General features: G+C 39.5%; 1 protein-coding gene across 1 annotated transcript in view; it reads left to right on the forward strand.

Annotated features, from left to right (window-relative positions):
* The window catches only part of GCC2 (GRIP and coiled-coil domain containing 2), a 65,428-nt gene extending 44,993 nt beyond the window's left edge, over nucleotides 1–20,435 (forward strand). The window contains exons 19-23 of the mRNA XM_032419434.1: nucleotides 489–706; nucleotides 2,288–2,482; nucleotides 3,451–3,590; nucleotides 5,504–5,705; nucleotides 18,770–20,435. Of these exons, the coding sequence (XP_032275325.1) occupies nucleotides 489–706; nucleotides 2,288–2,482; nucleotides 3,451–3,590; nucleotides 5,504–5,705; nucleotides 18,770–18,840 (826 nt within the window). The 3' untranslated portion in view covers nucleotides 18,841–20,435. The remainder of the gene's footprint in view (nucleotides 1–488; nucleotides 707–2,287; nucleotides 2,483–3,450; nucleotides 3,591–5,503; nucleotides 5,706–18,769) is intronic.
* Nucleotides 20,436–22,074: the final 1,639 nt, after the last annotated feature.

Genomic DNA, 22,074 nt, shown 5'->3' on the forward strand with positions numbered 1-22,074 from the left:
ATGATCCTGGAGTCCCAGGATCGAGTCCCGCGTCGGGCTCCCTGCTCAGCAGGGAGTCTGCTTCTCTCTCTGACCCTCCTCCCTCTCATGCTCTCTGTCTCTCATTCTCTCTCTCTCAAATAAATAAATAAAATCTTTAAAAAAAATAAAAATAAATAAATAAATAAAAATAAAGTATAATTATATTATGCCCTAAATTTAGCCCTATTTTCTGATAAATGATGAAGGAAGTTCCTCACCTGAACCTTTGTACCATAGTTACTCAAACGAGGTTCCTTGAATTACAGAACACAGATGATTTGAACTAGGTGACAAGCCAGTCCCCAGATGGTTAACGCAGCTGGTACCATTATAGATGCTTAGCAGTTAATTCATACATTTAGTAGATATCTCAAGGCTAATTACCAAGTAGAACCCAGTTGAGAAAAGCTGAGTCAGGATGTCAAATTGAAAGATCTGCTATGAAGTAAGTTCTTCTCACCCTTCAGGTTGTGTTCAATACAATCAGAGAACATGATGCTGAAGTCTGAACATGCACAGACCGTAAGTCAACTGACATCCCAAAACGAGGTCCTTCGCAGCAGCTTCCGCGATCAAGTGCGCCATTTGCAGGAAGAGCATAGAAAGACAATGGAAACTTTACAGCAGCAGCTCTCCAAGGTGGAAACTCAGCTTTTCCAGCTTAAGAGTGAACCAACCACAAGAAGTACGTGTGTGTGTGCATGAGAACCTCAGTCGTTCACATTCTCACATAGTTTTGTCACTTAAATACATTCTTCACAAATTCATAAGAAAAAAGAAAATTTACTAGGTGACAACCAGTGCCAATTCTGTGATTAAGGAATTTTGGATTTGCTTACTGAGAAGATATTTGAACCATTTGAACCCTTCTTGATTATACTTAGAGCAGCCTACATCACCTCTTACAGTACTGATTTTCATGTATCTATTATCCTCCATGTAATGCTATTTCCTTTTCTCTGACTCAGACATACTCTGCAGTCTCATGACATGTGTCCAAATCCCAGTATTCACTGAATCTGTTTGGTGTTCTCCATTGTTAGTCATCAAATATATCTATTATTTTGTAATTAGGAACATTATAGTGAGAGGCTTAGAAACACCCAAGCCCCACTGAACTTACAGGATTGATTGGTCAATATAGCTTCTTCCCTTTAAAATATCTACTTAGTTGGAGATTTAGTTCAGCTGCACCTGGTATCTTCCATTCTACTCCCTGGAAGAGATGGGAATATGCCAGCCAAGAGGAGGTTACATTTTAGCATTAAGTATCAACTTTATATTTAATAGCATTTACCTTGGAAAATGTCACCAGGACATTGGCACCAATGGGTTACTCATCAGGGTCCGAAGCCAGCTTCAAGAAATTCAGCCTATGCCAAGAGTCATCAAAGGAAGTAATCAGTCAGGGAAACAACAGTCACACAAGAGATTGTGATCTAGGAATCAGCAGTGGAATAAGCAGTTGGCACAATATCAGAAATCCTGGAAAGTGCTTCAACAAAGGCAGCTGGAAGCTAATGTTTGAGAGAAAGGAGGAGGCAACTTCAATGGAATGGAAAGTAAATGAAATTGGAAATTAAAAGATATGCGTTAGAATTCTGGTCCCTGACCCTGCTATGATGCCTTGGGCAAAGTCATTTAATTTCTCTGACCTTTGGGTTTCTCAGGATTAATAAAGTAATGTGTTTGAAAGTGCCTTATAATTCTTACAGTTCTATGCAAGTGTTCACTATCAGCAAGCAGGAAAGCCTAGCTGGGGAAGTATAATAGATTAGTTCCCTGCCCTGGGTCCTAGGCTTTTCTTGGCTGAACACTGAAGATATGAGGGGGCGATGGTAGGACCCGGCAGAGGTGAAAGGGTAAGGTAGTAATGAACATCTGCTCAGCAGAATTCAGCAAGCGTATTGAGTCAGTACACAGCTATCTGAAATACCTAATCCTCAAAAACAGAGTCTAGTTTGAGAATTTCTGCCAGTATTTTGCAACAGTATAGCCCTCTCTATTATGGTATCTAATAGATTTTACCTAGGTGGTAGCAAATAATTTATAGTTCCTGTTGAAATTACTTAAACGGTTAAAGTCAATAAATTTTTAGGGCAGTCTTAGAAATTCTTTATGCACCGTTTGTTTTCTAGTTATTGAAATTCCCTCTCATACCATTTGACATTCCTATGATCACTTTAATTTCATTGTGTACCTCTGTGAATGTAGAATCCATGATTTTGAACAATCTCAACTTACTTTTTTTAAAAAAATGTAATAGGCCCAGCTGCTTCTCACCAACCTTTGAAGAACCTTCGAGAAAGGAGAAGCACAGAAGTCCCCCTTCTGGACATGTATGCCATTACCCGGGAGGAGGGAGAAGGAATGGAGACAACCGACACGGAGTCCGTATCTTCCTCCGGCACTCACACACAGTCTTTAGAACAGCTGCTTAATTCTCCTGAAACTAAACTGGGTATGTTTTTCCTATTTACCTCTACTATCTTGTCTAATAAATCCTAACTCTAAGTTATGCGTGCTTTTTTGAGCTACTCTAAGAAAATTTCTTTCAGTGTTGCACTCCAAATGGAAAACTCTCCTGCAGAATGAAACAGTTGAGTTTTTTAAAATAAAATGCTAGTTCTGCCCCAAGCTTGAGCCAGAAATAGATGGTTGGAAGTCCTGTAGTGGTATCAGAAAGTAGGATGAACTATTCTCTCACCCTTCTAAAAAGTTGATAGCTTTCGTTTATTCTTCTGAGTGAAGTAGTAGTGCTGAATTTATTAAATATAGTAAAGCTTCGGTATGTTAGTCTTACCTGTCATGAATGTTCACAATTCAGGGGGACTCTGTTCTCTTCCTGAAGTTTCAGGATCTAGAGTAAGGACTGTTTGTGTCTGTGGTCACTAATCGTGGTGTGGATGGAAACTGCGATCCTGCCAGGCATGGCAGCAGACTCCAGAATTACATCTGGCTTTGTGTTTTTTGCCAAATTACTTGTCAACTCTGAGCCTTTTCCCTTATCTATAAAATTTGAATAATGATACCCACCTCATATAATATTCTTACAAGCATCCATGATAGAAATGTTATTATTCCCCTCGTTTATAAGTAAAACAACATAAACTCTTGGGACATAGAGGAGTGTGAGTGGGGAAACTGATAGAATAGTCTAGAAACACAGGACAAACAAATTCAAGAATTGGCCCTCGTAGAGCTTGAATTCAATTAGATTATATGCTTTACAACAGAGATTCTGCCTTATTTGTGTTATGTTCAACATGTAACCTACCAACTGAGGTACATTGAATAGAAGAATGCCAGAGAGAGTGGGCCTAAGTAATATTGCAGAGTAAAATATCTGTGTTTAGTATATTTCTTACTTAGAATCTTCATCTGTAATCTCTGATTTTGAAAATTAATTACTGGAACAACATCTTGCAGAGCCTCCTCTATGGCATGCTGAATTTACCAAAGAAGAATTGGTTCAAAAGCTCAGTTCCACCACAAAAAGTGCCGATCACTTAAACGGCCTGCTTCGGGAAACAGAAGCAACCAATGCAATCCTTATGGAACAAATTAAGGTAAGGTCAAATACTGCCACCCAGAAAATACTCTCTGCAACAGGTTGGTTTTCTTGACCCCCTCCCCCCCACTCTCCAGATGAGACACATCCATCACATCTTGATTCTTTATGATATTACATTCCTAAAAATGAGAAATATTAATTGCTTTGATATATATATATAAAGACTAAATTCCTATTTTTTCTAAGAAACTATGATAGATTTAGAAATGGATTAGAGTAGATTCATAAGTGATTATTCCACTTATGCTTATGGAAAACTCAAATGGGTATGGGCCCTTATGTTCTTTTTTTTTTTAAAGATTTTATTTATTTATTTGACCAAGAGAGAGACAGTGAGAGAGGGAACACAAGCGGGGGGAGTGGGAAAGGGAGAAGCAGGCTCCCCGCTGAGCAAGGAGCCTGTTGTGGGGCTGGGCCCTTATGTTCTAAAGATAAACCGTGAATGCTTCTCATTCAGATCATTCAGCTGATGTTTATGGCACTAAACTTCTTATCACAGATTGTGGGTGGAGATAGTAAAGTAGCATAGGAAACTTTCATGTTTTAAGGTGACACTAGAAATGTGTGGCAACAGGTAAAATGTGGAGCAGTTGAGGGTTACACAATCTACCCTGGCTCATGGCTATGTCTCTTCTCCAAATATAGTCCTGTGACTTACCGAGCAGTTCTTGTGAGCCAGGCCCTGGGCTTTACATATATCATCGTATTTAATCCTCATAATCACTGGTGAGAGAGTGATTGAAGCTGATAAATGGTGGAGCAACATTCCAGCTCATGTCTGTCCAGAAAGCACATGCTTCTGCCCTCTACATGCTTCTCCAAATAGACTGAGCTCTCTCTGTGCAGGGCCTCAGCTATCCTTGTTAAATTAATTTTTTAATGCTGAGTTACTCAGTTATTCATAGCAAATTATATATATTATGACATTCCACGTCTAAATATTTTTGTATGCATTTGTATAAAATAGTGTTTTCCTACATATTCAAAACATTATCACATCTAACAAATTGCTAACTAGCCCGGTGAACTAAGTGATTATTCAAATGTTATATTTCCACAAATTTACATTCTTGAATGATTTCTTAGACCTTATTTTCACTTTTTAAAATGACTGTAGGTTTTAGGACAGAGTTGGCTAACTTTTCTGAACTAACCTAAAATGATGAAATATAACTATTTTTGTTTGTTTCAACCCAGAAATCTTCCTCAAAGACTTTAGCATTCTACCATCTTTTGCATATCATCTGTTTCCCCATTTTTCTGGTAGTATTTTAGATTGTCTTACATTCCTGAATTTTCACTCTGTCGTAGACTTGGCTTTTGTTTTGGTGAACAAAACAGCCATCGTTCATCATGTAAATACAACTTCCCAGTGGACACTGTAACTACCTGCAGTCTGTGAGCAGGGCAGGAAAGGGGTCAGTGGTGGATGTAGATGTTTACTTTAGGCCCTGGTTTCAAGCTGTGCTTGCCCTCTGCAGTGTGCCTTATCCCACGGCCCTGAGCCCACTAGTTTACTTTCTGTAGAGAATAGGAGGTGAAGGGAACATCATGGTACCAACCAAAACTGAGGACTTGACATCAGTCCTCAGTTTTCGACCCCAGTTCCCACGCTCCCCTGTACTTTGAGGCAGAAACTTCTTGATGTTTCTGCAGGATCCATTCTGTCATCTTGTCAGTGGTACTGGGTGAGCCACTGGGCTGAGTCTCTTCCACTTTATCTGCTTCCCATCTTGTAGGAATCTCTTGGTATTTCTCATCTATTTTTTTTCTTCTCTCCTAATCTCTCCGTTATAGTTATTTTGGGGGGCATTTAAAGGGGAAGAGAAGAAGAGTACATGGGTTCAGTCTGCCATGTTTAACCTGAAGCTCCAAATATTCATTTTTAACTCATTTCTCCAACATCAGCTCCTCAAAAGTGAAATAAGAAGATTGGAAAGAAATCAAGAACGAGAAAAGTCTGTAGCTAACCTGGAATACATGAAGAATGTCTTGCTACAATTCATTTTCCTGAAACCAGGTAGTGAGAAAGAGAGGCTCCTTCCTGTTATAGATACAATGTTGCAGCTCAGCCCTGAAGAAAAGGGAAAACTGACTGCAATTGCTCAAGGTAGGTGAAGGAAAGTATTAAAACTCCTGTTGCATAACTTACACTAAATGTTGGCCTTGTGGTTGAGACTTTGTGTGTGTGCTTACAATCTTTTTCGTGACACTGTACTTAAAACATTTAAATTTTGTTCATTTGGGTAAGTTCTATCATATGTGTAACCTGTGACTAGATTTGAAAAGCTAACGTTTTAACACGTTAGGGCAATTATAGTACATAATATAATTTTAAGATGCAGCAAAATACAATACAGTGTTTAGTTAGATCTTTGAAAATTAGACATGTAGTTCTAGATTGAATTCTATCAAAGAATGTGGTTTTATTTTATATCATAATTTTTTAACATGTATTAGCTTATTCTTTCCTACTCCCCCCCCCACCACTGCCTCACCCTCACCCCTTCCCCCCACCAAATTCTACAGTCAGCAGAGTCATATGGCCCAACATTTGGTACACAGCATACCCCACAGTCCCGTTTCTCAAGGCAGACAGTTTTAAAGCTGTCCTGTATTTGGAGCTTAGATTTTTGTGGCAAATAGATTTAACACTGTGATTTCATAAACTCCTTTAAAATGATTTGCATACAACTGCTGTAGTTACCTGATTTCAGACTGCATCTTAAGGATGCACTTAAGGATCATGGTTTCATTTTTGTTAGTTTAAAATGTTTTTGTTAGTGACCTTTTCAAGCAAATACAGGGAGAATGCTGTCATGTCCCTATAGCTCTCACTCATCTTTAACAATTTTCATGGTCAGACTTCTTTTGACAGGGGAATAGCAAGAACTAGAGTTTTGTTTTTTTTTATGATTTTATTTATTTATTTGACAGAGCGAGAGAGAGCACAAGCAGAGGGAGCTTCAGGGAGAGGGAGAGGGAGCCCAAGGCGGAGGAGCTCGATCCCAGGACCCTGGAATCATGACCTGAGCTGAAGGCAGACACTTAACCAACTGGGCCACCCAGGTGCCCCAAGGCTAGAGATTTTAAAGCAGATCCCACACATCATGATTTCCCCAGCAAACACTTCACTGTGTATCAGACTCCTCTGCCATCTACACCCAGTTCGTGCCCACTGTTCCCATTATTGCAGATGTCTTTATACAGCATCTTAATAGGGCTCACACATTGCATTTGGTTGATATCCCTTAAGCTCTGTTTTGTTTTTGTTATCTATAGCATTTCCATGTTCCTTTTTGTAATATGTCAATTATTAGTTGAAGAAACTGGTCATTTGTCCTACAGAAGCTCAGTTCTGGATTTGGCACTTTGAGATAGCATTTAAGTTGTTCCATTGTTGCCTATAAATAGGAAGTCAGATCTCTGATTAGATCCAGGTGTAATTGGACAGGGTGGGAGATAAAAATCCCTCATAGGTAGTGTTGTGTACTTTCTGAGACATCACATCAGTAGGCCCAAAATGTCTAGTTGTCCCACTTTTGACTGGCTTATCCCATCATGTTGGTGCCTTTTTTTTTTTTTTAAGATTTTATTTATTTGAGAGAGAGAATGTGTGCACATGAGCACGGGGAGGGGCAGAGGGAAAGGGACAAGCAGACTCCCTGCGGGAGTCAATCCCAGAACCCTGAGATCATGACCTGAGCTGAAGTCAGACACTTAACCAGCTGAGCCACCCAAGAGCCCCATGCTGGTGCTCTTTAACATCCTAAAATCCGGACTAAACTGATAACGCTGGAGAGTAGTCCTTAAAATGGAACAGGTGTCAGAATCATCTGGTGAGATGATTAAACTCAGATTGCTGGCCACCCCCCCCCCCCCAAGTTTCTGATTCAGTAAATTTAGGGTGGGACCCAAGAGTTTGCAGCTTTAACAAGTTCACCTGGTCTGTTGACCATACCTCAAGAACCCCTGATCTAGAGGACTGATGATTTGGCTGTGGTTTGGGGGGGGTTTTTTGTTGTTGTTTTTGGTTTGATTTTTCAGAAATACTTCATAGTAGTGCTGATTGTTTCTTTGAAACTGTTTTCTTAAAATACATCTGTGTAATAATGAGGGAGGAAGGTTCTCAATACTGATAGTAATCTCAGGTCTGCTAAGTGTAGGGTACATTACCTTAGCCGCAATAGTATTTTTGTCACAAGATCCAAAATAAGAATACATCATGTACATTTTTTGGTAATGTAGTTATCCTAAATCACAAATTTGCTTTTATATATTACTTTTTGCTTATTCTACCAAAGCTAAAACTGTTTTTTTCATTGTAAAATTAATCAGGACTTTAGGAAGAATATGTGTATTTTTAAATTAAAACATACTTCAGTGATATGATCTCAAATATTTAGCATATCTAATAATCCTTCTAAAAGCCCAGCATGTGTAATGTAATATAGATGTTACTAACACTCAAGTGACTCCTGTAAGTTGAGGATACCAACGTTGATTAAAAGATCTCAAACAGACTAACCTAAGTGTTTTAGTAACACAGATGTTATCGATCATCACATAGGAGACATATAAGAAGTTCATTAGAAACCCAGAACTCTAAGACAGGTTTTTTGCTAAGTCCTGTAAATGTATAGGAAGACCCCCCCCCATTATTAAACTTAAACTAGTGTACCTTTGAAAGGTTATTCACTTCTTATCTCTTATTTACATGAGCAAACAAAAAAAAACTTATAAAAATTGAATTAAAAATAGTTATGGTCTGGCAGCAGATAGAGATATGGCTTAAGCAAGAATTATTGAACTGAAAGGTAGGTCAGAAGGAATTATTTAGAATTCAGCAGAGAGAAACAAAACAATGGAAGAAAAAACTGAAAGAGTGGGTAATAGAAATAGAGGATAGAATGAAGACAACCAACATATATTTGATAATTGAAGTTCTAGAAGGAGAGGAAAGAATGAGGTAGAGACAGTATTTGAAGAGAATGAAAATTTTTCAGAGCTGCTGAAGGACATCCATTCACACATTTGAAAAATCTCAATACAATTTCAAGTAGAATAAATAAAAGGAAGTCTACCTCTTCACGTAAAAGTGAAACTGCCCACCAAAAGGGACAGAGAAAAGTCCTCAAAAGAAGACCCATTGCCGGAGTTTGAAAAGATGGCGGAGGAGTAGGGGACCCTATTCCAACTGGTCCCCAGAATTGAGCTGGATATCTACCAGACCGCTCTGAACACCCACAAAATCAGCCTGAGATGTAAGAAGCTATATCTGGATCTCTACAAACAGAATATCGCAGGCAGTTGGTTTTGAGCTGTGAAATGGGGAGTTGTAATTCTGCGGGCAGATATCGGAAGATAAACGGAAGGGAGAGGGAGCTGTCGGGATCCTGCACCACCAGTTCACGAAAGCCTCCTACGCTGGGGACAGGGCACAGACTCACAGACCGGTAGTGGTGAGGAAAGGACTTTAGGGCAGCCCCTCAGACTGACATCTGGAGCGGCAGGGCCACACATGCGAACTGGGGCGGCTGGCGGTTTTAGAAGCACAAAGGGCAGAGACGTGCACCTGTGCCCCGAAGTGGAGTTGAGGACTGGGAGCCCTGCTGAGGGGCGCATAACCCAGGTTGCTGCAATTTATAGCAGCACAGACAGAAACGGGGATAGTGTGGCCTGGCAAGTGCACTGAAGAACAGACTGTGATCTCCGCTCTGAGGCAGAGGGTTGGAAACGATCTCTTCACTCTGACTCTCGGAAGAGACACAGAAAGCCACCAGGGAAAGCCGCCAGAGAACAAAATCCAAAAAAAAAAAACGGTTTTCACTGAACCCATCCCCCCCAACCGGGGCAAGGCAACTCTGCCCAAATAGGCTTGCTTGAGTAACAGTGCGGCAGGCCTCTCCCCCAGAAGACAGGCTGGGAGAACAAGAGGCCAGTAACCCTAAGGTCCCTATAAACCAGGTGCATCTTGCTTGGGTTGTGGTCAATAATTTGGACTCTGTCCATTCCTGAACCACCCATCAACAGAATGACTAGGAGGAAGAACCCCCAAAATAGGAAAGACTCAGAGACTGTGACTTCTTTTTTTTTTTAATGTTATGTTAATCACCATACATTACATCATTAGTTTTTGATGTAGTGTTCCATGATTCATTGTTTGCGTATAACACCCAGTGCTCCATGCAGAACATGCCCTCTTTAATACCCATCACCAGGCTAACCCATCCTCCCACCCCTTCCCCTCTAGAACCCTCAGTTTGTTTTTCAGAGTCCATCGTCTCTCATGGTTCAAGACTGTGACTTCTGCCACAGATTTACAAATGGATACAGATATAACCAAGATGTCAGAAATGGAATTCAGGGTAGCAGTTGTGAAGACAATACTAGAATGGAGAAATCGATTAATGGCAACATAGAGTCTCCAAGGGCAGAAATGAAAGCTGAATTGGTAGAACTTAAAAATGTTATCAATGAGATCCAATCTAATCTAGATGGTCTAACAGCTATGGGTAAGCGAGGCAGAAGAACAAATTAGTGATCTAGAAGACCAATTGATAGAAAAGAAGAAAAAAGAGGAAGCCAGGGAGAAACAACTCAAATCCATGAAAACAGAATCAGAGAAATAAGCGACACCATGAAATGTTCCAATGTCAGAATTATTGGGATCCCTCAGGGGGTGGAGAGAAAGAGAGGACTAGAAGATATATTTGAGCAAATCGTAGCTGAGAACTTCCCTAATCTGGGGAATGAAACAAACATTTGTGTCCTAGAGGCAGAGGGGACCCCTCCCAAGATCAAGGAAAACAGGCCAACACCCCGGCACGTAATAGTAAAACTCACAAATCTTAGAACAAAGGAAACCATCTTAAGGGCAGTTAGGGGGAAGAGATTCCTTACGTACAGAGGGAGGAACATCAGAATAACGTCAGACCTATCCACAGAGACCTGGCAAGCCAGAAAGGCCTGGCAAGACATATTCAGGGTACTAAATGAGAAGAACATGCAGCCAAGAATACTTTATCCGGCAAGGCTTTCATTTAGAATGGATGGAGAGATGCAGTTTCCAAGACTGGCAGAAACTGAAAGAATATGTGACCACTAAGCTGGCCCTGCAAGAAATATTAAGGGGGGTTCTATAAAAGGAGAAAGACCCCAAGAGTGATATAGAACAGAAATTTAGAGACGATCTATAGAAACAAGGACTTCACAGGCAACAGGATGACAATAAATTCGTATCTTTCAATAATCACTCTGAATGTGAACAGCCTAAATGCTCCCATAAAATGGCACAGGGTTGCAGATTGAATAAAAAGACAGGACCAATCCATATGCCGTCTACAAGAGGCTCATTTTGAACCTAAAGATACATCCAGACTGAAAGTGAATGGATGGAGATCCATCTTCCATGCCAGCGGACCTCAAAAGAAAGCTAGGGCAGCAATTCTTTTATCAGACAAATTAGATTTTAAGCTAAAGACTGTATTTAGAGACACAGAAGGACACTCTGTCATTCTTAAAGGTTCCATCCAACAAAAGATCTAACAATTGTAAATATCTATGCCCCAACATGGGAGCAGCCATCTACATAAGCCAACTGTTAACTAAAATAAAGAGTCATATTGATAACAATACGTTAATTGTAGGAGACCTTAACACTCCACTCTCAGCAATAGACAGATCATCTAAGCAGAAAATCAACAAGGAAACAAGAACTTTGAATGACACACTGGACCAGATGGACCTTATAGATATATACAGAACTTTCCACCCTAAAACAACAGAATACTCATTCTTCTCGAGCGCACACAGAACTTTCTGCAGAATAGACCACATACTGGATCACAAATCAGGTCTCTACCGATACCAAAAGATTGAGATTATTCCCTGCATATTCTCAGACTATAATGCTTTAAAACTGGAACTCAACCACAAGAAAAATTTGGAAGAAATTCAAATACTTGGAATTAAAGACCACTCTGGTCAAGAATGTTTGCGTCAACCAGGAAATCAAAGAACTTAAACAATTCATGGAAACCAATGAGAACGAAAACACATCGGTCCAAACCTATGGGATACTGCAAAGGTGGTACTAAGGGGGAAATACATAGCCATCCAAGCCTCACTCAAAAAAATAGAAAAATTCCGAATTCACCAACTAACTCTACACCTTAAAGAACTAGAGAAAAAGCAACAAATGATGCCTAAGCCATGCATTAGAAGAGAAATAATTAAGATCAGAGCAGAAATCAATGAATTAGAAACCAGAAACACAGATCAGATCAACGAAACTAGAAGCTGGTTCTTTGAAAGAATTAATAAGATCGATAAACCCCTGGCCAGGCTTATCCAAAAGAAAAGAGAAAGGACCCAAATTAATAAAATTATGAATGAAAGGGGAAAGATCACAACTAACACCAAGGAAATAGAAACAATTATTAGAAATTATTATCAACAACTATATGCCAATAAATTGAGCAATCTGGATGAAATGGATGCCTTCCTGGAAACCTATAAACTCCCAAGACTGATACAAGAAGAAATTGACAACCTGAACAGGCCAATAACCAGTAACGAGATTGAAGCCATGATCAAAAACCTCCCAAAAAACAAGAATCCGTGGCCTGAGGATTCCCTAGGGAATTCTACCGAACATTCAAAGAAGAAATAATACCTATTCTCCTGAAGCTGTTTCAAAAAAATAGAAGCAGAAGGGAAGCTTCCAGACTCATTCTATGAAGCCAGCATTACCTTAATCCCCAAACCAGGCAAAGACCCCATTAAAGAGGAGAATTTCAGACCGATATCCCTGATGAATATGGATTCCAAAATTCTCAATAAGATCCTAGCTAATAGGATCCAACAATACATTAAAAGGATCATCCACCACGACCAAGTGGGATTTATTTCTGGGATGCAAGGGTGGTTCAACATTCACCAATCAATCAATGCGACAGAACACATTAATAAGAGGAGAGAGAAGAACCATATGGTCCTTTCAATTGATGCAGAAAAAGCATTTGACAAAACACGGCATCCTTTCCTGATTTAAACTCTTCAGAGTATAGGGAGAGAGGCAACATTACTCAAATTCATAAAATCCGTCTATGAAAACCCCAAAACGAACATCATCCTCAATGGGGAAAAGCTGAGAGCCTTTCCCTTAAGATCAGGAGCACGTCAAGGATGCCCACTCTCGCCACTATTGTTCAACATTGTACTAGAAGTCCTAGCAACAGCAATCAGACAACAAAAGGAAATAAAAGGTATTCAAATTGGCAAAGAAGAAGTCAAACTCTCTCTCTTCGCAGATGACATAATACTTTATATGGAAAACCCAAAAGACTCCACCCCCAAATTATTAGAACTCATACAGCAATTCAGTAATGTAACAGGATACAAAATCAATGCACAGAAATCAGTTGCTTTCTTATACACTAACAATGCAACTGTAGAAAGAGAAATTAGAGAAACAGTTCCATTTACAGTAGCACCAAAAACCATAAGATACCTCAGAATAAACCTAACCAAAGAAGTAAAGGATCTATACTCTACAAACTACAGAACACTCATGAAAGAAATTGAAAAAGACACAAAAAGATGGAAAAACATTCCATGCTCATGGATCAGAAGAATAAACATTGTTAAAATGTCTATGCTACCCAGAGCAATCTATACCTTCAAACGCCATCCCGATCAAAATTCCAATGACATTTTTCAAAGTGCTGGAACAAACAATCCTAAAATTTGTATGGAATCGGAAAAGACCCTGAATCGCCAAGGAAATGTTGAAAAAGAAAAACAAAGCTGGGGGCATCACATTGCCCGATTTTAAGCTATATTACAAAGCAGTGATCACCAAGACAGCATGGTACTGGCACAAAAACAGACATATAGACCAGTGGAACAGAATAGAGAGCCCAGATATGGACCCTCAGCTCTGTGGTCAAATAATCTTTGACAAAGCAGGAAAAAATATGCAATGGGAAAAAGACAGTCTCTTCAATAAATGGTGCTGGGAAAATTGGACAGCTATATACAGAAGAATGAAGCACAACCATTCTCTAACACCATACACAAAGATAAACTCAGAATGGATGAAAGACCTCAATGTGAGACAAGAATCCATCAAAATCCTAGAGGAGAACATAGACAGTAACCTCTTTGACATTGGCCACAGCAACTTCTTTCAAGATACATCCCCAAAAGCTAGTGAAACAAAAGCAAAAATGAACTTTTGGGACTTCATCAAGATAAAAAGCTTCTGCACAGCAAAGGAAACAGTCAACAAAACAAAGAGGCAACCCACAGAATGGGAGAAGATACTTGCAAATGACACTACAGACAAAGCGCAGATTTCCAAGATCTATAAAGAACTTCTCAAACTCAACACCCAAAAAACAAGTCAAAAGTGGGCAGAAGACATGAACGGACACTTCTCAAAAGAAGAATACAAATGGCTAACAGACACATGAAGAAATGTTCATCATCATTAGCCATCAGGGAAATTCAAATCAAAACCACATTGAGATACCACCTTACACCAGTTAGAATGGCAAAAATTGACAAGGCAAGAAACAACAAATGTTAGAGAGGTTGTGGAGAAAGGGGAACCCTCTTACACTCTTGGTGGGAATGCAGGTTGGTGCAGCCACTTTGGAAAACAGTGTGGAGGTTCCTCAAAAAATTAAAAATAGAGCTACCCTATGACCCAGCAATTGCACTACTGGGTATGTACCCCAAAGACACAGATGCGGTGAAAAGAAGGGCCATATGCACCCCAATGTTCATAGCAGCAGTGTCTGCAATAGCCAAACTGTGGAAAGAGCCGAGATGCCCTTCAACAGATGAATGGATAAAGAAGATGTGGTCCCTGTATAACAGAATATTACTCAGCCATCAGAAAGGATGAATACCCAACTTTTACATCAACATGGATGGGACTGGAGGAGATTATGCTAAGTGAAATAAGTCAAGCAGAGAAAGTCAATTATCATATGGTTTCACTTATTTGTGGAACATAGGAATAGCATGGAGGACTTTAGGAGAAGGAAGGGAAAAATGAAAGGGGAGAAATCGAAGGGGGAGATGAACCATGAGAGACTATGGACTCCAAGAAACAAACTGAGGGTTTTAGAGGGGAGGGCGGTGGTGGGATTGGTTAGCCCAGTGATGGATATTAAGGAGGGCACGTACTGCATGGAGCACTGGGTGTTATACAAAAGCAATGAATCATGGATCACTACATCAAACACTAATGCTATATTGTATGGTGACTAATATAATAAAATTAAATTAAACTTAAAAAAAGAAGACCCATTACCTCATTACCTTTAAAGGAGTGACAGGCTCACAGTGGACTTCTCAGCAGCATTGGTGAAGTACTGTCTTTAGCATGCTATAAGAAATAACTGTCAACCTTGAAGAAATATTTTTCGAGATCCTTTCTGATAGAAACTTTAAGAATTTGCCTCCATTGGAAATGCATAGCAATGTACTTCATGTATAAGGAAAACCTGAGTGAAAGGTCTGAGTTGCAAGAAGGAATGTCATGCACAGGAAACTTGTCATCATGCTGCAGTAAGAGTCCTGAGCCTCACCAGCCAGACCAAGGACATTTCTTTACCAAGGCCTTCAGGACAACAGACCATGTATACATGTCTGGGGTGCCAGAAGAGAGGGTCTGAGGGCTGCTCTTCTGGCACTGAAAGGAACGGGATCAGAAGAGCAAAAAGCACAAGTACTCTTGCCTCCTTCGTCTCCTTTGAAGCAGTGTTTACAATCTCTGATTTTGTATAGAGTTTATACCAGTATTTTTCATTTGGGTTGCTAATCACTAATGGATGTTGAAATTAATTTGGTGAATCACATCCAGAATATTTTTTTTAATCGAGAAAATGAGACAAACACCAGAATACATTGAATCTTGTAAGGGTAAGAATTGTTTCTTGAAATTCTCTGGGTATATGGGTGGATGTTGCTATCTGTCTGACTGTGTCAGCTCCTGATATAAAATGTTTGTCTTTCTGTGGGTCTGGGTCACAAGTATTTGAGAAACATTAGCTTAGGGGATAAAGTAGGTTATCCAACTCTGGCAAATGATGTCAAACTCCCTGTAACAAACACCCTTTAATGACCCAACTCACACCCCAGGCAAGTGTCCTGAGCTACTCAAAGCTCCCTGTGGCATCTCTATATAAGGCAAAAAAATACAAAGTGCTGCATTAGTTTCAAAACAAGTAATGTGAAGAAGACACTGACAAGTGTAGATTGTTGCTTGCCTGCAGTGCACAGGTTAACTCACCCTGCTTCCTGCATGTTAGATCCCACTGCTGTTCACAGATTACATTTTTCTTTTCTTCTTGAGATACAACTTGAGGTAAGCAGGGTTCACTCCCTAAGTAAGTTAGTCATATAGTGCTTCTCTTTGCAAGACTGGAATCTCAACTTTGCTGCTCAAGTAAGAGCTGAAAGTTGCTTCTCTACATCTTTACTCCCCAACTAGGTTATAATTTACAGAGCTGTGTATTGTTACTTACTGTACAACATTACCAAAGTCTAATACTTTGTAGAAGTAAATAAAGAGGAAAAGACCTGAAGCTAATATAAGGTTATATGCCAATTTTACCTCAGTTAAGGAAAAAAAAAAAAAGAGAGAGGAAAAAAGGCCAAGACTATCAAGCTTTTTTGGTCATCTCCAGACTGACAGGAAGAGAACACACTCATACTCACTGTAAGTGTCTGATTTGGTTTGCAGAGGACGTAGAACCTTATCAGAAAAGAATAGTTACTCAGGGCAGGAGCAAATGCACCCTATCTCAGCCTTTCTGTGGTCCTTACTTACCTAAGGACATGAACAGCTGCCAGGAACACTGTCTGTACAGGGAAGAGTCCTGCCAGATCAGAGGCACGGTTGAATTTTTCTTGTGTCACAAGACTTATACTCAGAGTGCACCATTCATTCCAGATGAACATACAGAGGTCTCTGCATTTCATTTAGGAAATGGAGGCCCCTGGCTTTCATCATTCTTGGGAGCAAGGCCACCGCCCCCTCTGATGGGAGAAAGCAGAGTCAGTACCCAGTTTTCCATCCCTTAACAGTATCACTTCCTCCAGCTTTCTAGAAGCTCTTCTCCATGGCAGCTGGCCGGTTAGCTCAGTTGGTTAGAGCGTGGTGCTGATAGAAGCTCTTCTCCATGTAGACTGTGGGAAGACTGACTTTTAAAAAATCTGCCACCATGGTGCCCTCTAGGCATTCATGTCTTTATGTAACTCTCTCCCCTTGAATGGCCATTAGACTGGCCTAGTGACTTGTTTCTAACCAGTAGAATACAGCAAAGGTGACAGGGTGTCACTTCCATGATTAGGTTAGCTTGTGACTTCTGTCTCATTAGCAGACTCTCCACCTTCTCCACTTGCAAGCTGACATTATTAAAGAGGCCATTTGGGGACGCCTGGGTGGCTCAGTAGGTTAAGCATCTGCCTTCGGCTCAGGTCATGATCTTGGGGTCCTGGGATCAAGCCTTGCATCAGGTTCCCTGCTCAGTGGGGAGTCTGCTTCTCCCTCTCCCAATGCCACTCCCCCTCACTGGTGTGCTCTTTCTCTTTCTCAAATAAATAAATAAAATCTTAATTTAAAAAAAAAGCCCCTGTGGCAAGGAACTGAGGCTGTGGCTCCCGCAGCCTTTGAGGCACTGAATTCTGCCATTTACCACATGCATTTGGAAGCAGATCCTTCTCTAGTCAGTCCTTCAGATGAGACCCATTCCTGGCCAACACCTTGATTGCAGCCTTGTGAAAGACCCTGAGGATCTGGCTAAGCCCTCCCTACCTGGTCTCCTGACCCATGGAAACTGAGATAATGTGTACTGTTTAAGCTAATAAGTTTGCAGTGATTTGTTACACAGCAGTTCATAACTAATACATGGATAAAACCAATGAACAGAAAAAGAAATGAAAACGGCTTATAAACTATAGGAAGTCCTCTGTGTAAAATTTTGGAAATGCTTCTTTGCCTGAGATCATTTGTGATACATACATGTGTTTGACAACACAGAAGGGTGTCTGGAAGGGAGCATACTGAATTTAATAGTGGTCATATCTCGGGAGGGAAGGGGAGGAGGGAAAGGACATGTAATGAGAAGAGATGTTCACCTTTTTTTAAGGTTGTAAAACTTTCAAATCATATATATTAATGTACAAATCATAGTAAGAAGAAAACAGTAAAGGAGGCCTTGTCAGAAATTTTCTTGGAAGCCCAGAATTTTTCTGAATTTTAAGACAGGATTTGTTTGTGTTGATCATAAAAAAGATAAAAAGAGAAACTGGAACACTCAATACAAAATGATACAACCGCCTTAGAAAAGTTTGGCATTATTTTATAAAGTTAAATACACTCATTATACAACAACAGTCCCACTCTGAGGTATCTATCCAAGAGAAATGAAAGACTATACTCACACAAAAAAATTGCACAAACCTAACCACTGAATTATACACTTTAAAAGGGTGAATCTCATGTAGATTATTTCTCAGTAAATTTTTTAACATTAAAAACCCATACATAAATGTTTAGAGCAGATTTATTTTAAACTGGAAAAAAACTAGAAACAACGCAGATATCTTTCACTGGTAAATGAATAAAACAAACTGGTACAGCCACACAGTGGAATCCTACTCAGCAGTAAAAAGGAATGAACTACCAATACCCACAGGATCATGGACAATTCTCAGATGCATCCTGCTAAGTGGAAGGAACCACATTCAAAAGATACATGATGTGCTCCAATTCATATGACTTTCTAGAAAAGGCAAAAAGGTGGGGATGGTGGTGCTACACCTAAAGAGGATGAATTGTACCACAAGTAAATTATACCTCATATACCTGATTTTGGAATGATTAAAAACAGTTGTTTTTTGTTTGTCTTGGTTTAGTTTTGAGGTTCACCACACAACTGTTGGGTTTTGATTCTAAGTTACATAAAGTCTTCTGTTATAAAAAGAATGTACAAATTCCCCTTATTGTTAATAATACTTAGTTGTGCTGGGGTCTTTATTTTGGAATTGTCTAATGGAGAAAGACAAATACTGAAAATTCAAGAATAGATTTGTAACATCAAAGTATGTTATGAGAAGATTAATGCACTTTTTTTCTTTTTTAACTCCCCAAAGGTGAGGAAGAAAATACTTCCCGTTCCTCTGGATGGGCATCCTATCTACATAGTTGGTCTGGACTTCGATAGATTAACAGGAAAACATTATTTATTAACCAAATAGAATCCATTTGGCAAAAAAAGTTTCACATATATTGCTGTCATTCTTTTGTCCAAAAGTGTGTGTGTGTGTATATTCACATCTACATATATTTGTACATACGTATGTCAGATGTATTTAAAAAGTCTCCGCTTGAAGTAAAAGTATGAAGTAAAAGTACAGCAGCCTGAAGTGTTGATACCAGCCCACAGTCCTTTGACTCTCTGACCTCCCAAGCGTGCTGCCAGATGAAAACACCAAGAATGAAGTCACTCCCTCCTTCTGTGGAACCTCAGGACCCACCTGTTTCTGGGCAGTACTGTGAATTTCAAAGTTAAATTTTGGTACAGTCCCAACTGGAATTTAGGTTTTGAAAATAATGTTACAAGACTATTTATTGCAAGAGCAAACTTGCAGATAGATTATTATTATAAATTGTTAAAGCAAATGTAATTAGAATATGAAGGAAATGCTTTATTCATAAAGTTGACATGTTTATTAAGGGATTATAAAGCAAATATGTGCAGTTAATTATGAGACTTAACATTTTATTTAGTAACTTTTAAATGAACTGTTCTTTTTTTCTTTAAAATATATTATCTCAAAACTCATTATGTTGTCAGAAGCCCTAGTGTTGGCTGGTGTGACACAGAGCATGAACATAGGGGACCAGCTCATTACCTTGGGGTGATTCCGTGCTGTCTCTCCAGGCTCTTGAGAGGGTTCATCTACTTTTAAGCCATGAATCTGTTTTGAGAATTCTTTCCATCTCCCCCAGTAAAAACTTACCAGAACATTGACTGTGTCCTTCAACATTGTATCTAATAGGAGAGTGGTGCTTCCCATGTTCAGCAGACATGCCGTTGCTTACACCTTCCATCACAAGGAGCTTCAGGAAGACGCCTTCGAGGGCAGTGTCACATTTTCACAGGTCTTGTGGTGTTACCCGCCTTTGATGCCTCTGAATATATTTTATTGACAAGATCAAAATTGTGTTCTTAAATCATAAATTTGAGAATTCTATTTTTAATATTTGTTTAAAAATCACCACACAATATGCTCTGTAAAGTTCCCTTAAGCCTTCCAATTTATACTCTGATTTTCATTCTCAGCTGGTGAACTGACTTTGTACTTTGGTTACTCAGAACATTCGTTTCCGATTTAATTTAACTGAAATTTGCTGCTGACATGTTGAGTTTGTTCTTTACAAAATATCTCCTATATCTGTCTTTCCTCCTCTTTTAGAAGAACAGACCTAACTAGTGAATGTATTAATGAACATGCATCCATTTCAGAGCTGACTTTAAAAGTTTAGTGGTTTTTTTTACTTTATAAACTGTGAATATGCATATGCCAGCAGCATACAATTTAACTGTAATAGTATTTAAGTAAATTTCACTGTAAGTCTAGGCCTTTTTGAAGTCTGTGTAAACTTGTTTTGAAATATAGTCTCTACTTATGAATGTAATAACAAAAATACCTTTTTGCATGATAAAATTACTTTGATTACAAAGTGATATTCTTTCATGGTTTCAGCAAGAGGAAATGTAATGATTATTTTAATATTTCTATTAAATATGTTTAACTGCATATCATATTTTTATGCCTACTCTTTTTCTGTTAGACATTGTCTGTTTGGAGTTTTTGAGTTAGTCTATGAATTGGCATTGCACATTCCCTTACTACTGTCTTTAGACAGTTGGGACCTAGAGTATCAGGTACTTGAGAGAACATAGATTAACCTTTTGGTATGTGATGTGTAGATCATGGTGCCTTCCATACCTGACATCTACCTTCCAGCTGGAACTGGGAGCCACACTTAGCCTTTCTTTGGGCACCTCGCAAGTTCCAGCCTCCTCTGTTATGTAAAACATCTCTTGTATACAGTGAGTTTTGCTTATGTTCCAAACAGTATATGATCAAGAATTATATTCCTTTAAACAAACTTCGGGAGGAGTGTAACTGAACTGCTTACTAGCAAAGCAAAGCCTTGCTAAAGGCAAGCAGTGTTTTGTGTTCTTTTTAAACCCCGCATTAGGGGCGCCTGGGTCCAGGCTCAGTCGTTAAGCATCTGCCTTCGGCTCAGGTCATGATCTCAGGGTCATGGGATCGAGCCCTGCCATCGGGCTCCCTGCTCAGCGGGAAGCCTGTTTCCCCCTCTCCCAGTCCCCCTGTTTGTGTTCCCCCTCTCACTGTCTCTCTCTCTCTGTCAAATAAATAAATAAAATCTTTTAAAAATAAATAAACCCCACATTAGCTGGTGATGTCACTGGAAATATATAGTATTGAGTGCAATTTCCAATAAAGATACAATTTGGTTTTTGGTGAATAGCATGACACATACAAAAAAGTACTCGTACTGTATGATTAAGTTGGAATGTAGTGGTCGCAACTTGGTCTAAGACTATTCTATTTTGATTTGGTGTCTGAAAATCAGCTATTGTTTCAAACTAAATGCACACTAAGGAAAACAACCTGATACAATTTTGCAGGTGATTTTGAGCTCATTTTTACCTGTGAGTGTTAAAAAACATTTGGTTATTTACATATGAGTTACATACAGAAGAAAAATCTTTTCCCCCTACATTCATAATGCGACTACATGGGAAAATCAAGTTGTGGCCTTCAAACTGTTACTTTAGAAAAAAGTAGAAAAAAATATAAATAAATAAAAATTTAAAAAAGTAGAAAGGTGCATGTGAATAGAATATTGAATATGGTGAAGAAATACGATTTCAGTTTCAATAATGTAGGTGATGACCCCAGCTTCCCTTCAGGGTGGGCTCACTCAGAGCCCACATAGTTGCTACCTCTCCAGACATCTGCCTAGAATTGAAGATGACGACAATCCTTTCTACCCCTTTTTCTGGGAACTTTTGCCCCACCACCATACCAAGGGGCAAACAGAATCAACTGAACCAGGCACAGAGCCCTAACCCAAGCCAAATAGATTAGATTCAAGAACATGGATTCGGGACCACAGAGTCAGGTTCGCATCTCTGTGTAACTGGAATTGTGGTATGTAAAGACAGGAACTCTGGAATGCCCAGAAGGGGCAGAGAAAGCCCACCTAGAAACCACAAACGAGGCTAAGCTGACATGCAGACGTAACAAATACAGGGTGAGAATACCGGGGGGCTTCAATTCTGCTTCTAACACCTGAGACAGGTACAGTGGGTTCCAGACTATGTCCCTGCATCCTCAGTAAACTTCTACATGAGCTT

This window comes from Phoca vitulina, unplaced genomic scaffold (assembly GCF_004348235.1).
Source record: "Phoca vitulina isolate PV1807 unplaced genomic scaffold, GSC_HSeal_1.0 scaffold22, whole genome shotgun sequence".
NCBI classification, from domain to species: Eukaryota; Metazoa; Chordata; class Mammalia; order Carnivora; family Phocidae; genus Phoca; species Phoca vitulina.